General features: G+C 29.3%; 1 protein-coding gene across 2 annotated transcripts; it reads left to right on the plus strand.

The window, feature by feature from the left end:
* Positions 1–428: 428 nt before the first annotated feature.
* On the plus strand, positions 429–8,020 carry LOC116770396 (orcokinin peptides-like). 2 transcript variants are annotated; one of them, XM_061527879.1, is made up of 7 exons: positions 429–701; positions 2,975–3,054; positions 3,417–3,468; positions 4,794–4,902; positions 5,815–5,913; positions 7,269–7,388; positions 7,545–8,020. In XM_061527879.1, the coding sequence occupies exons 2-7, from the start codon at positions 2,980–2,982 to the stop codon at positions 7,660–7,662; spliced, it is 573 nt and encodes a 190-aa protein (XP_061383863.1). In that variant the 5' UTR covers positions 429–701; positions 2,975–2,979; the 3' UTR covers positions 7,663–8,020. The 2 variants fall into 2 exon arrangements, with proteins under 2 accessions (XP_061383863.1, XP_061383862.1); XM_061527878.1 differs by lacking the exons at positions 4,794–4,902; positions 5,815–5,913; positions 7,269–7,388; positions 7,545–8,020 and adding an exon at positions 3,901–4,568 and having other exon boundaries at positions 594–701.
* Positions 8,021–15,392: the final 7,372 nt, after the last annotated feature.

The following is a 15,392-nucleotide window of genomic DNA, read 5'->3' on the forward strand; positions in this document are numbered from 1 at the left end:
ATCGGAAATATATTTTGTAGTTGCAGCGCTTGAAGGTTGAAATAACACAGAGACTGCATTTTCTTTTAAGAATGAGATAATGGCGAAGTCGGTGTTTAAAATTTGTTTGTTAATAAAGCCGGTGGTTGTTAAACTAGTCAAACGATATGTACTACATATTCAATATTTTTATATTTTTATTCGATACTTAATTCGGCGATGAATTCTCGTTAGGCCTAAAAGCATAATTATTCATAAAATAAAAATAATCCATAACTTCACAAACGCCAAGGTCAATTTTAAAACCTTTTTTTGACGTACGTATTAAATTGTATAATAAACAATTTCAAAAATATTTGTGTCAATTCTTTTTGACAATATTCACTGAAATTATAATTTTTTAAGTTAATTAATGAAATAATCATTAGTAGTTTGTATATTTAAAAAAAATCCATGTTTTAACAAAAGAGGTTAGACAAAAATCAGTTTTCCGAAACTGGACTCAAAACAAAATTATATTATTAGAACATAAGCCATAATTCCTGGTAAATATAATCTATTATATCTGAAGAGCGTTTATACGTTTATCATAAACTGTGTAAGTTCAACAAGAGGGTGGGATCAAGCCTGACTGTGTATAAAAGCCCGCGCGCTGTCTTCCACGGCATAACGCTATACAGCCTCCGTCAACCGCCCCAGCACTACCGCCCAACGTACAACAGGTTAGTTGAATATATTTATATATGTATACATGTATATTAATCATATAAAAATATTTAAATTATTTGAAACTATTATATTACTTGAAAATAACACATGACCATGTTGTATATGTTCATATAATTTATTTTTTCGGTAAACTAATATTAAAAAAAATATGTTTGTATTCTTTTTGCAAAAATATGTTATTTAATATAATATCATGGAATTAAAATTTTGAATTTGTTCTCTTAGTGCAACCTTCGCTCAATAAAAAAAAAGTAAATTCGTCAAACCACTTTTTTAAATAATTATTTTGTTAACTTTTAAATTTTGTGTCTATATTTATATATTTATGCCGATGTCATGTGTCTTAAAATAACTTAATGAATGTTTTTAATAATTACAAAATATATTACACCTAAAGTAAAAAATACATATCTGTAACTTTTAATCTTTATGTAATGTTTTCAAAAATGATATTCGACTTCTGTATGTTTATGAACTGAGATATACATTCTAAATATAGATTAAAAATTAGGAGTAATCAAATATGATTACTTGCACGTGTTGACTTTTATGAACTTCAGTAACATCGACGACACACCGAAAACAGATTCTGATCCAAATGAGGTTCTGTTCATTGATTAATCTCAATTATTATTTTTTTAAGTAGAAAAAAAGTGCGCATTAACGTCTTTATAGTTAAGTTAATTAAATACTTTATTTTGATAGTTTAGTTTCGTTATGTAAGTAGTTCATTTTGATGTCTTTCAAATAAAAGAAAGCATAAATTTTAAGTGTCGTAAAACAGTCTTGATTCTGAACTTTTTTTATACTACGATATTATATACGACGGTATTTTATACTTATTTAAAATTTAATGAATATGCTCGCATATAATGGTGTCGGTAGAATTCATTATCCAGGTAGAATGAAAACAAAAAATGCTAAAGAGTGTATTGCAAATGGTAAAAGAAAAAACAATGTCTATGTTGATTTTATCGAAAAATAGTTAAAATTATTATATCGCATATAAAAGTTAACAATGACTTTCTGTTTCCACGTTAACAATACTCATAAAAGGAATTCATACTTGCAATAGGTCCGTAACGTTTCTAAGGCTTCTCGTTGCAACGACAATTTCAATAAGAGACCCCACGACGTTTGCAAAGCCTTCTAATGAAGGTTATTTGTGGAATAATGTTATCACTGCTTGTATAAATGGATAGAATGAATCTATTCGTTATTGATAATTAATCTCAATGAAATGCTTTAAAAATATACACATAGATTATTTTAAATTTATCTCCAACTTCATTAGTCTGCCAATCTAGGCATCCTTATAATATAACGATCGTAATTCATATGTAGTCAATTCGAATCGATTAAATTGTTAACATATAAGAAGTATAGAATTTTAATCAAACCGTAATTGCATCTCTACGATGCGGTACACCTTATTGTAATTTGATGAAACATGCCAATATAAATGTCATTTTCTACAGTGGCCTAGTTTCCTGTAACGATATAAAAATGAATAAATTTTCAAGGTGTTGTTCGTTTAATAAAACTTCATACTTTAAATGGTTTAACATATTAATTGTTGTTTGAATTTCATACGTTTAGAATACTTACGGAAATCGTATTAGAAATATTTCTTATTTATTAGAGAATATAGAAATCTTGAAAGATTTCTAAATGTCATATTTTATTTAATTTAACGAGTTGCTTGATATCAGTGATATTTGTTCGTCCATTTTGGATCATTGATGCTGAATTCAATATTCCTTTATACGTCAATGCAAGAATTGTATGCAGGGATGTCAATTTTAAAAATAATTACTTTTGTATAAACTATCCATCTTCCTTATATCCTCGTATTCATTGACATTTATCTCTAAATGAAGAATCTAAGAGTTTTATACAAACGGAATAAAATATTACATTAAATAATAAAGTGAAAATTGTATAAAATCTAGTAATTATTGAAAATATTTCGCGTGCAGCGAATATAGTTTGAATTATTAGATAAGGTTTTTATACGACAAATAGAAATTGACTTCTGACCTTAGCAATCTTAGAAAATGTTTATATGAAACATATAGGTACTACAAATTTTGTTTTAGTGTACAAAATCACATATGAGTTTATATATAGTGAAAAGTAAGAATATATATGTACTAAATAAATTTTCCATAAAATTCAATTTTACACTTCGATTTTTAAAATGTGCAAATATACATTATACAAGTTTTAAAATGAATATAAATAACTTGTTTAAATTATTTACAAGGTGCAATGATGGCATTCAGAGGTCCACTGGCATTAGCCGTGGCCACCCTTCTGGTCCTCTGCAACGCCGACCCTCGTCAGGTATTAATTTGTAATATCTTAATTATAAAAATTCCTTCATCTCTATTTACAAAATGCCTTAACTATTTAATCTTCCAATAATTGTCCTCGTCGAAAGGAAATTCTTGTGTAAATGTCGAAATGACGATGAGAAAATTTAACGGAGCCCTGGATTACATAGATTTGCTTAACAAAATAACTGTTAGCAATAAATACTGCTACGGAATTTCTCTACATTTTAACTTCTTAAGTGTACTTAAGCATTTCGCGTAAAGTCAAAATACAAAATAATGTAAACAAATTCAATAAACCTAAACTTGATTTATTATTGACTGATTTCGTAGTGTATTATAAAAATGATTTTAAAATGTAATATAATTTAGGAACAAGACGTTAGAGTGGGCGAGCAATCTGGAGACCGCTACGGTTTGAATGGTAAGAATCAAAACGCCTAACGTATTCAAATGCACGGATCTCCGGTATTACGCTGCACTTGGGAATGTTTACCCTTATTACCCTAGAGCACAATATACACGTTTTTTTATCAAACCCCACGTCCGCGTTACCCTGTTCACATTATTCGTGATATGTTTTCTAAAATTCCATATAACCCCAGCACCACAATCGCACTATATGAACTTTAAACCTTATTATAATCGCACTTACAAACAATGTACTGATTTTTATTTCATCAACACAATATATTCACGGTGATGGGATGTCGCACTCACAGATTTATATCTTCGCACATAATAAATGCACCTTACAATGCATACAGTGCACTGTAACCCGTACTCCGGGTAAGTACCTGATATAATATTGTTATATTACAGCTGGGTGCTTGGTAACAGTTCTGACTTGTTACAGATATAAGACAAAAGGAACAAATAGAAAACTTTATGAGATTCCTGATGCAATACGAAAACTCGGACGACAATAATAACGCTAGAATCGGGATCGGAGGTTCATCTATGCTGGGCAAATCTGTCGATTATCCAAATGACTCGAGATTAGGGATTGGCGGTTCATCCATGCTTGGAAGAGATCTCCGATATGGTTACAATGGAATGTCCAGAATTGGGGGATCAAGCATGTTGGGTAGAAGCTTAGTCGCAAAGAGATTTCTGGATCCATTAGGTGGCGGTAATTTTGTACGGAATCTCGATTCCATTGGAGGTGGAAATTTCGTTCGCAACCTCGATTCCATCGGTGGAAACAATTTCGTTAAGAAAAACCTCGATCAGATTGGTGGGCCGAATCTAGTGAAACGAAATCTCGATTCATTGGGTGGTGGTAATTTGGTTCGTAATCTAGATTCAATTGGAGGTGGAAACTTCGTCCGACATGTTGACCCTCTCGGCGGTGGAAACTTCGTTTAAACTCTTAAAAATTCATCATTAAAACTCCTATTATAATTTATTTAAATTAAATAATATGCGTTACGTGGCAAATGATTTTATTTATACATTTTATTAGAATTTTTAGTTATTTACAGATTCAATGAAACACTAATAAATATAAAGCAAATAAGAAATTATTGTGAACTTTTAATTCTTCACCTTAAACCCTGTTTTATGAATTATAACGAATGTTGTGTAAAATAATTCAATATACTATTTGTAACAAAACAATTGCCATCTGTGCTATGGACGTTACTCAAAGATTTAATGTCCTGTATAAAAGAGGTAAGATACTAAAAGTGTTTTTGATGTTTTTGTGTGCGTTCAGCAGGTTATTTTATTACTGTTATCCTGATATAGGTCATAAGATACGAAATTTGGATCCTCTGGGAGGTGGCCATTTAGTCCGCGAGCTCCGCGAATCTCATCGCTTCCCATATTACCTGGCAAGGAAATACGAATACGGCAGGTATGTTGTATTTCCTTTAATAAAACGATCTTTTCTTCAACAAACACCTTTACAGATTACATTTGCGATTCTAAAACTTTCTTGATTTAATTTAAGGAACTATTTTTCTAAACGTTTAAGTACGTATATAATATTTTTAATGTCTGATGTTAAATATGATTCCAATATTGTAACATTATTTAATTTTCATCAACTTAATAATCAGAGATGAATCTGATTCAAAGTTATTATACACAACAACAAAAGGCCTCGGGCTGTTGAAACATGTTCTTTAACCGCACCAGCAACATACGAGTATAAAATGAGTTTTATGTGCTTAAACATTGTCTATTGGCATCATAAATACTTTTTTAAATAGCGAAACCTTGATTAATTAACACTATGATTTAGCTTTGAAATCGAAAAACACTTAGACAAAATAGGAACGAGGTGACAGTGACAGGTGACAACACATAACATTAAAGATTTATTTACTACATTCTTTTTATTCTCTTCTCCATACTTTACTATTTTTTATATCAACCCATTTTATATATTTAGTAATATATGTAAATGTGTTATTTTAAAGAACTAATTTAGAAGGTTGTTACTTCAATTATGAAGATAATGGATGGTCGGACTAGAGTTTTGGTCCTTTTATTTTTTTTTTATACTTTAGAGTAGTATTACAAACTTTTCATAATTAAATACAAAGCTTTAAGTGTTTTACTTATGAATCCATTAAATCTTTTATATGAGTTGCTTAAGATGGCTTACTATATTATTTTGTATCAATTTCGCTTTCAATTATATTTATTATGTCAAATTGTCTACTTTAATTACATATTAATATCCATACACAATGTCGTTGTCACAGATTATAAATATAAAAAAATATTTTATAAGGCATGTGTACACTAATCCTGACTGTAGGTCCATTGGCGGCAAGCGTGATCCGTGGTTGTTTACTTCTCCGATGGAGTACGGATATTACGGAGATGTACCAAAGCGTAATTTCGATGAGATCGACCGGTAAGTGAAACTACATTGAACTGCATCTATCCAACTATGAAACATAAATTGTCGAGAATGAGCATTTAATGGCTGGCGTAAATCTTTGAACTATATTTGTTAGTTTTCAAAAATGGTTTAAACTGTCCATAAAAATAATGATCTATCCAAGCTACTTGGATAGAATAGTCACTCGTTCCATTTATTGAGTTTAATCTCAGACAATTTAACTTTAAAATTAATATATTTTCTTGAAGCTGGTAAGCGTATAATGGACGTTGTATATTTACTCGATAAATTGCATAATACTTGCAGTATAAAGATTTTCCCTTTAACCCTTCTCTTAAGGCTTGAGGCATTGGCCTATAAATGTTTAATACTTGTTTATCTTAACTCGACGGTCAACAAGGGAAATTAATGCGAGTTTAAAGCTACATAAAACTTTAGTTATAGTGTATTCCTTCGTAAATAAGGACGACTTTTACAATATTAATTTCACTATACTTCATTTTTGTTGTCTTTATTGGGATTTTTATAATGTATGAACTTTTGTATGAACGCATATAAGCTCCGTTTGTACATATTCAGTTTCTTTGTAAGCATTAAAATTTTAATAGCAGAAGTTTAAAAAACTTTGGAACAACAAGTCAGTAGTGAGTTTCGTAGCCGGGTTAGCTTGAAATTAATTTAAACATGTAGTTTACTTTAAAGTATACGCAATTCGATAAGTATCCTTTTGATCAAGCCGCTTCAATTTTTTAAAATACCCAAAATTTTTCCAAATCGGAATTTGGTTCTCCGTAATTTCATCACATAATAAAATAAAGGACTTTCTCAAGAAATGGATACATTTCTTCGAGGACCCAGTTTTTAGCTTAATATTCTATATTGTGAATGAAGAATAAAATTTCTTATTCGATTTTATTATTCAATTTCATTGTTATATCTTTTAGGTATAAATTTCAGAGGGCCTTTGAATTGATTTAAGCGAGTTTCAACGTTTTGATTGACAATACAAACTATTGAGCTCTCCATTTAATATAAAGTACTCGTTTTTTTTTTTATTACATATTTTTACCATAAACGTACAAGTTCATACTTTACTACGCTCTGATTCAAATGAACATTAGTGTACCTTCTGTAAATATGAAACTTACTCATTTCGCCAAAGGGTGTTTGGTGAAATAAAGTTTAATGAGAGCATCATAGTCTCGTTAGAGTGTTTGCGTTGTTTGTGTTGCGAGTGTAGATCATGTTTATTTATTTAATTACAGTGTTATTAACTAACTCAGTCTGTTGTTTAAACTTGAGTTATTTTATAAACAATATGTACTTTATGAATTCACTGAAGTTTCTAATTTATTTATTTTATGCAGATCCAACTTGGACAGCTTTGTGAAGAAACGCAATTTCGACGAAATCGACCAGACATCGATGCCCTTCCCCTTCAAGCGTTTCTATCATGTCTACGGTTCTAACTATTTGGATACTGCTTTGTAAGTAATGATTTTTTTTATTAAATCGAAATCAAAAACATGTACATGTATTAAAACACTTCATTAGTTGCTAATAAATAACGGATCATTAAACGTTAGTACGGGAGTAACTAGACCCTAGTAAAACAAAGAGATATAAAAACCTTTTCATTACAGGTCCAACTTTGATAAGAAGAGGTACAGACCCGACTACCCCATGGATGAGATCGACCTCTCCCAATTTCCCATCGGCTCGAAGCGTTCCGAAATCTCCGCGATTCACCCCATGCGATAATCCCTCAGACATCAAACTTAAGCGAGCAATTATTAATTTTTCAAAGGCCATGTCCCTTAGTCATAATACCGCCCATCCTCGTAGTAAAAATCAGTTTAAGATCAATCCATGACCCTATTTAGAATATTCGATCTAATAATTTGGGCTTCAATTATAAAAAAAAAAACTTTAATACTAAAAGTATTATATAAAATATCAGTATTATTATTTTTAATAGATATTATTAGCTAAGAGATGCTTATATTTTGAAATGTTTCGCAGTTCTATGTCAGAGTTATTTATGAGTAGATACGTAAATTATTTTTCTCGAGATGTTTTATAATTTGTATGATATATTGTAAAACGATTATATGATTCGGAAATACATACCTATAATTTTAATAAAATATGTCTAAAAAATGTCGTTTTTCCTTATTCCCGAAACCAAATAAAGGCTTTTTCATTCGTACGTGGTTGTTGATGTGAAAATTATTGTAGGTTGTTTATGAGCTTGCTTTTTTTCTGACTGTGACTTAGGAATAAATAATCACCTTATGTGTATGTATCTAATTTTAGTAAATAACATTTTAAATAGCAAACATTTAGGTCATTTATATGAATATAAAATATTTTTCTTCACAAACCACAGAATGGGATTTGATAAGAATGTAAAAGGGAAGGAGCATCTTCTAGTTTTAATGTTAAGAAGTATCAAAACAGATACAACTTAGTAATGAGGTTAGTAGGTTCCGGATAAAAAAAATAAACAGAATAGTTGAAGCAGCGTACACTACCGCCTTTTCCCTTTATAAATATCTATTCCTATGTAAGGGCTTTTGTTTGTCAGGCACGTAAATTGAATACGAGATATTTTATTGACAGATATTGCCATTCTCGAAGAATGTATTAGATAGCTCTTTATATGTAATAAATAATATAAATACAATAGCGATGTCTTAGAATTTTGCTCTTCCTCTGTTCTTTCTAAGCCAATTATAACCAATGTAATGTTTTGTAGTCAAGGTTGGGAAATAATTTCGTGACTAGGTAAATTCAGAAATGTCTGCAAGATATTTTGTACTAAGCGTTTACCAAATACGCGATGCTTATATTTACATTTTTATTCCTTCCAATAAAATACAAAACATAAACTAGTCGTTTTTTTAAATATATTTAGGGTGACAATCGTTTGATGTTGTCCTACATTCAATAGGCCTACATTAAAACCAAAAATGAACGGTAGTCATTTTTACAGGACTAAATATTTTATGTGCACTCCTGTGATTTAGCAAGAGATTTAAACAAAAAGTATTGCTTTTAAAAAATTAATGAAAAATTCGAATAGTAATTAACTACATTAAGATGGCGAAAATTGAGTTGGCATTTAAGAGACTTCAAAGGTAATTTGACGATAATATTGTAAGCAGTTGGTCCTGAAGTAAAGAGAAGACAATATCACGAAAGCCTCACAAAGTTATTATTTTTCTGTTATAGTGTTTTCGCGTAATATGAAAACAGTGTCAGAAAATTCAGTTGCCCAAGGCAAGTTGGCCGAACCAATCTGTAGTACAAACAGCTTACCATAAGCAATCAGTTATGTGATGAATAAACACTGCGAACGCTTTCACAGAGTTGAAAACGAGGCGGAAATGCAAAATGATGTTAGTTTTAAAGTCAGCAAACAAAAGTGAGGCCGATTTGCTTTTTAATTAGTTTGCGTATTGAGAAACTTTCGAACATTCAGGAACATGTCCAGTTATAAAACTATACGAATTTAATGCGTCGGTGTAAATAGAACTAGAGGTGCAAGGAACGCGATGAGTCTCGCTTTTGAGTAATTAAAGTTAGCTCACGAGATTAAAGTTAGTTCAAAATGAGTTAAACTTGTACTCGAGAGTTAATTTAATATTGTAAAGTCTCTGTCTATTTTATCTATTTCCAACTTCAATAAAATCAATAGATACTTCATCTAATAACCTGAATGTAATTTGGGAAATAAGGAACTTTTGTTGCTTTACATGCAAAGGTTTATGTATGTTAGAAAATAAAAATAGTAGATTTAAAAATGAAAATTGTATATAAGTACCTAATTATCTAATTACGAACAATGTGCAATAGATTGCAATTTACTCGTTTCACTCAGGGTTGCCTCCACTCGCCAATAATATTATTATTTTAAATGTATATTGATAGAGACTTATTTTTAAAAAGTTTTGTTTTTATAAGCCTAATTTGAATTAACTTTAGTACAGAATATAATTCCAGCTATATGATATATGTTTTGGTTTAGTTCATAGTCTTTTGAAAACAAAGATTTATGTCATTTTCTGAACAAACATTCCAATTATACAAATATTATAATACAGAATATAATAATTACGTCAATAAATAATCCTTATTAATTTTGAGCAATTGGTACTATTTTAAATTTGGTATGTGACAAAGCTTAAAATAGTATCTACACTGAACCCACATTATTTAGTGGAACCGAAGATTTTTATATATGTATACTAAAAACTTTTTGTTGAAACCATATATATTTTTATACCAAGTGTGGAGGTGAATAAAAACTTAAAAAATAGTGTTATGATCCCTTTCTTATAAGATTAACTTTAGAATATACAATATTCTATTGATATAAATATTTATTATTCTCTTCCGCTTGGATAACGGAAAGTATTAAAGTCATTGCGTGGAGTCATTAATTTTTTTCTACATGTTTAAAGCGAATCACTTATATATTAAATTGTTAATCAGTAAATAACTTATTTTAATGGTAAGTATCGTTGTATATTATAAAAAATAAGAAGAAAAATCTTTACTATTAATAATCGTGTTTTAAAAACTGCGGGAACGCATACTAATTATTAAAAAAAAAAAAATTTTTTTTTTACATGTAGCATTGACATTGAAATTGACATCTACGAAATTAATGGAATTATTAATCTTATTCATTTACGATTCCGCTTAAAATCATTAAACAAAATAAAACAATACATGCGCGTACTGCGTATTATATCCGAGTAATATTATAGTTAAATTTTAAATGTGTAGACGCGAGAATCTTAGATATTATCCTATGATTAAAAAATGGCAAAACTCCCATAACATGGACATCAGATGAGGTCAACGTATATAAACGATTTTATATTTTTACAACAAACATGTATTTAATTATATTTGAATAAAGGGATTTTACAAGTAAAACTGCTACGGAATATTTTATTGCAGTGATAGTTGAACCCTTGTTTCATGATATCAGGTTATTAGGGTAGCGTCCCCTACATTGAACTCAATAAAACTTATCATTGGAAATTAAAGCTAGAGGTATAGGAGACCATGTAATCCCTAAATACCAACTTCCATATCACTCACATTTCTATGAAATGGATCTATTACATAATATTTTAGTGGAATATAAAAAAACGCGTAAAAATAAGGCAGCGATGACTAGTAATAGAAAAAATGAACAAGCCATACTTCTATAAAATCGCTTCAGTATATTGATGTTAAAATTTCGACTGTCCTCGAAAAGAGGTCGTTCTGAACAGAGTAAAAAGATACAATGATGGATAGCCTTTTTCATTGTAAACGTAGCACAATTGTCGCAATTTCTCCAACATCTCCATTGTATTCACATGCCGACACATATACTGGTCATACAAGTTTATAATGCATAGAATGTGTATCCATCTAAATTAAAATTCTTACAAAAAAAAAAAAAAAAACAGCAATTTTACGAATAAAATTCGTATTGTAGCCTAAAGAGGCTTTTAATACAGAGTTCTATTGCATTACGTGTTCCGATGCTACAAAAGAGTCGGCGAAATGTTCCAACGGACGTAACGAAATGTATTGATTAAATTACTCCGCCCGGGATGAATTTATATTCTGATGATTTAATTTTTTTCAAAGAAACAACTAAGATATATATTATATTTCCAGGTCTATATTAATCCAATGAAAATGTTAATATATCTACTACTACATAAATACTAAGTAAATATACTAAGGAAGGCAAATTTTCTTTCAATCAATTTGTTGAATACAGTTTAAACAAAAATTTTAATATTATGAAAATGATAGTTACCACCAAAGTAAGAAAAATAGTTGTTATATGAAATAGAAATAAAAGAAACTTTATATATTAAGTTTATGGCTTCATTCTCATTATAGTCTTGAACGTGTATTTTATATTTGACGGAAAGAAAAAGATTTTAAACTTAGAATCCGTAAATAAACCTGTCATAAAAATGCAGTTTTATAAATGTCGATTGCAGAGTCTTACTTTTTTTTTCTTCAATATTTTATTTTATTAAATCGTTGATTCGATTACATTCAGATTAGATAATGCTGATGAAGTTATAAAGGTTATTTTAACTAAGGCCTCACAATCTTTTTTCATTATTTTTTATATGAATATAATTCTTAATTTAAAAGTTATGTTAAATCCTTTAATCTATAAAAAAGCAATAACTCTGCCAGAATATTAAAGAATTCACTGTTTTAAAAAACCATAGACAAATATATGATCCCAAAAAGGGTAGAATTCGCACCCGCATTTATTTCAAAGAGACTAAAAGAGCAGAAAGCAACCCTAATTAGATTTGTTATCCTTTTTTCACTTATCCTCTTGATGCTTTTACAACAGTAAGTACACGTGATCGGAAAACTTAAATTTAAATGAATCGTGCTAAAAGAATAGTTGCCATTAACAGTTGAGTGCAACATAATAATATTATATTTTAAAATGAATAATAGTTATCGTTTTTTTAGTAAAATATTGAAATATTTACTGAAAAAAATATAGTACGTATAAGTCAATAATAATATTCCGTATATTTCCATTCTTGCCAACAATAATGTTAGGAATGATGTGGGTATCAAAAATTCACTACATGCAAAATTCTGTGAGTGAATATTATTGGCGGGTATAATTTTTGCGATGCGCGTATGTTTTAAGGCGCTATACGTACTAAGCGAGAAATATATTTTTATATTAGAAATTATGGAACAATTTCTACATATAGGGATTTTGCAAGTAAGTAAAGATTACTAATGGCATCCTTAATAAAACCTATTGCCTATCATATTATCCAACGCCTTTCGCTTTTATGAGCTTAAAAAAGTAATATAATATAATCTAGGGTTGGATTCAAATAAAGTGTTTTTTAGAACCAAACTCTAGTCCAATAACTAGGCGGAGTTACTTAGAACTTCTTTCCAAAAATGCAAATTATTTCATACTAATCCATCCAACAAACACAACCATACAAGATAATTATACGCGAGAAAAAATTATATAGATTTATGTAAATCAGTTAATAAGAAATAAAAAGAAAGAATTTTATACCGTTATAGAATAGTACTTACAATAAAAACTCAAATAAACGTTCTATTAAAACATAAAAACAACATCAAAACGCATTTAGCATTTAAGAAGCAAACGTATTGCGTAGTTAACATGTAATAAATACATTGTTATAACATTCAGTATTCGAGACTTGCAACGCTACCATGAAAATTTTATGACTACTAACGTATGTTTAATGTTAGCCTTTCCCGTCCCGTCACTAATGACAGTTTAAACTTTACATTACTTATTTATAAATCTTAATACTTTTTGTTAAAGAAAATAATTAACGTATTCTCAGTCGATAGTTTAAACCAAGTAAGATTAATTTCAAGGTACTGCACAAGTCAGCATAGTCAAATTTGGAAACTGTGTATGAAACTGTTTAGTTTGAAGTACCTAGAGGAGTTTATTACATTAAACAATATTTGAAATTAGAATTAATAAAGAACAGTATGTATACATAGTACTTTTATTTTTTAAACGTGATTCCTTAAAGATTTGAAATGGTTGTTCCCAGAACAACGAGTGCAGAATTAAAATACCTACGAGCGATTTCAAAAGACTTAATTGAATATTTTATATATAGTTTAACCATTTGAAAAATACACAAATATAAATGGAAAATAATTTTTTAAGTAAACAAATAATATCTTTCTACTTATTTCTATAATCGTTCCGTATGTTACGCTTTATTTGATATTCTTGACGTAAAATATCATCATCATTTATAGGGTCAGAAATAAGTCAAACTAGAAGTTAGAAATAATTATCACTATTCACCCCCCAACTTTAGGTTCACGTAACAAATGTCCATTAAAATGATATTTTTTTTCCATTACGTGATTTTTCTGAAATAAAATGACTAAATTCTAAAACCGGTTCGCCTAATTAGCGTTTTTATTTTAAATATTATTTGAAAATATTTAATCACTAGCTAGCTGTAGTAATAGATAAATTATTTTTATTTTACATATTTATTTTATATTATTATTATTATTACACAATTATCTTATTATTTTTTTGCTATACAAGCTGTTATCTGCGGGTGAGTGCATATTAAACGTCTTAAGAGAGACGTTGTTACTTTATGAGGTTTCGTTCGATTTCTCACAGACGCTTTCATAAGATCCTGAATTGGTGGCAAAAGAACTACTTGACGACAACGCAGTGGCAATAAAAAAGGCCTATATTTGGAAGAGGAATAACGCGACAAACATATGGTCAAATTGGAACTTCCTTCTCCTTGAAATCGGTTAAAAAAAATTAAGGTGGTAGGGCCTAGTTGTGGTCAAGTTACTACATCTCAAACATAGATTGGCTCGACCGGGGAAGTACCACCCTGTCACAGAAGATCGGAGATCGGATTTCGTTCGATGAATGAGAGAGCTGATTGCACTTTCCCTTTCCCACCCTTTCCCTTTCCCACCCTTTCTTCTCCCTCTTCCACAATCAAAGTTGGCAATGCATCCGCAACATCCCTCATGTTGCAGATGTCCATGTACAACGGTGGCTACCTTCCATCAAGTAAGCCGTCTCCTCGTTTGCCACCTTTGATATATAAAAGCGAAAATTCACTCCTTTTGACATCACCTACCTGCAAGTGAATTTCTCATTAAACTTGCTGCAACTTATATATAGATTAGACGAAATCAACAAAATGTACAAAATGCATTTTTGATGCAAATATTGTTGTATATAAAGTCGTTAATTAAAAACAGATCCTTCAATTTTATTTATTAGTAAAGATTTTTTATTACTAGTACTATTTATTTATATCTAGATATATTTATTTCCGCAAATAAATATGCAGTAATTTGGAAGTATTTATGTTGATATTTTAAAATGGAAAAAATATGTATTTCATTTAGTTTTTGTTTGTTTTTAAAGTTCCGCGTAAAAAAATATACATTTTCGTTTAGCGAACCAAACTTTTCATTGGGGGCAGTTCGGTGCACGTCAACAAATTTAACGGTTTTTTCTTAAAATTTTATTTTCCGTATATATTTTTTTTACTTTTAATAAAGTATACTTTAGTGAAAAAATTAATTAATTAAGTACAAGATATTTTTGTCATTCTTTTTCTAAGGATTAATAGTCATGAAATCAGTCACTAAATGCTTTAAAGCTTATGTTTTTATTATTAAGTGTTACATTAATAAAATTTAAGTTATGTAATTAACAAACCTCTTGAAAATGGACAAGACGATAAAAAAATATAAAAGTTTTATTATGTGTGGTATTACACACAATATTACATTCTGAATTCGTTATTATAAAAAACTTATTAAATTACTGTTATAAGCATTTTACTCGTAGTTTTCCACAATGAAAATTGGTATTCTTGCGGATATTAGGGCTCTTATAAACATTCAAAAATTCGCCTATCTTCAAATTC

This window comes from Danaus plexippus, assembly GCF_018135715.1.
Source record: "Danaus plexippus chromosome 13 unlocalized genomic scaffold, MEX_DaPlex mxdp_15, whole genome shotgun sequence".
Taxonomy (NCBI): domain Eukaryota; kingdom Metazoa; phylum Arthropoda; class Insecta; order Lepidoptera; family Nymphalidae; genus Danaus; species Danaus plexippus.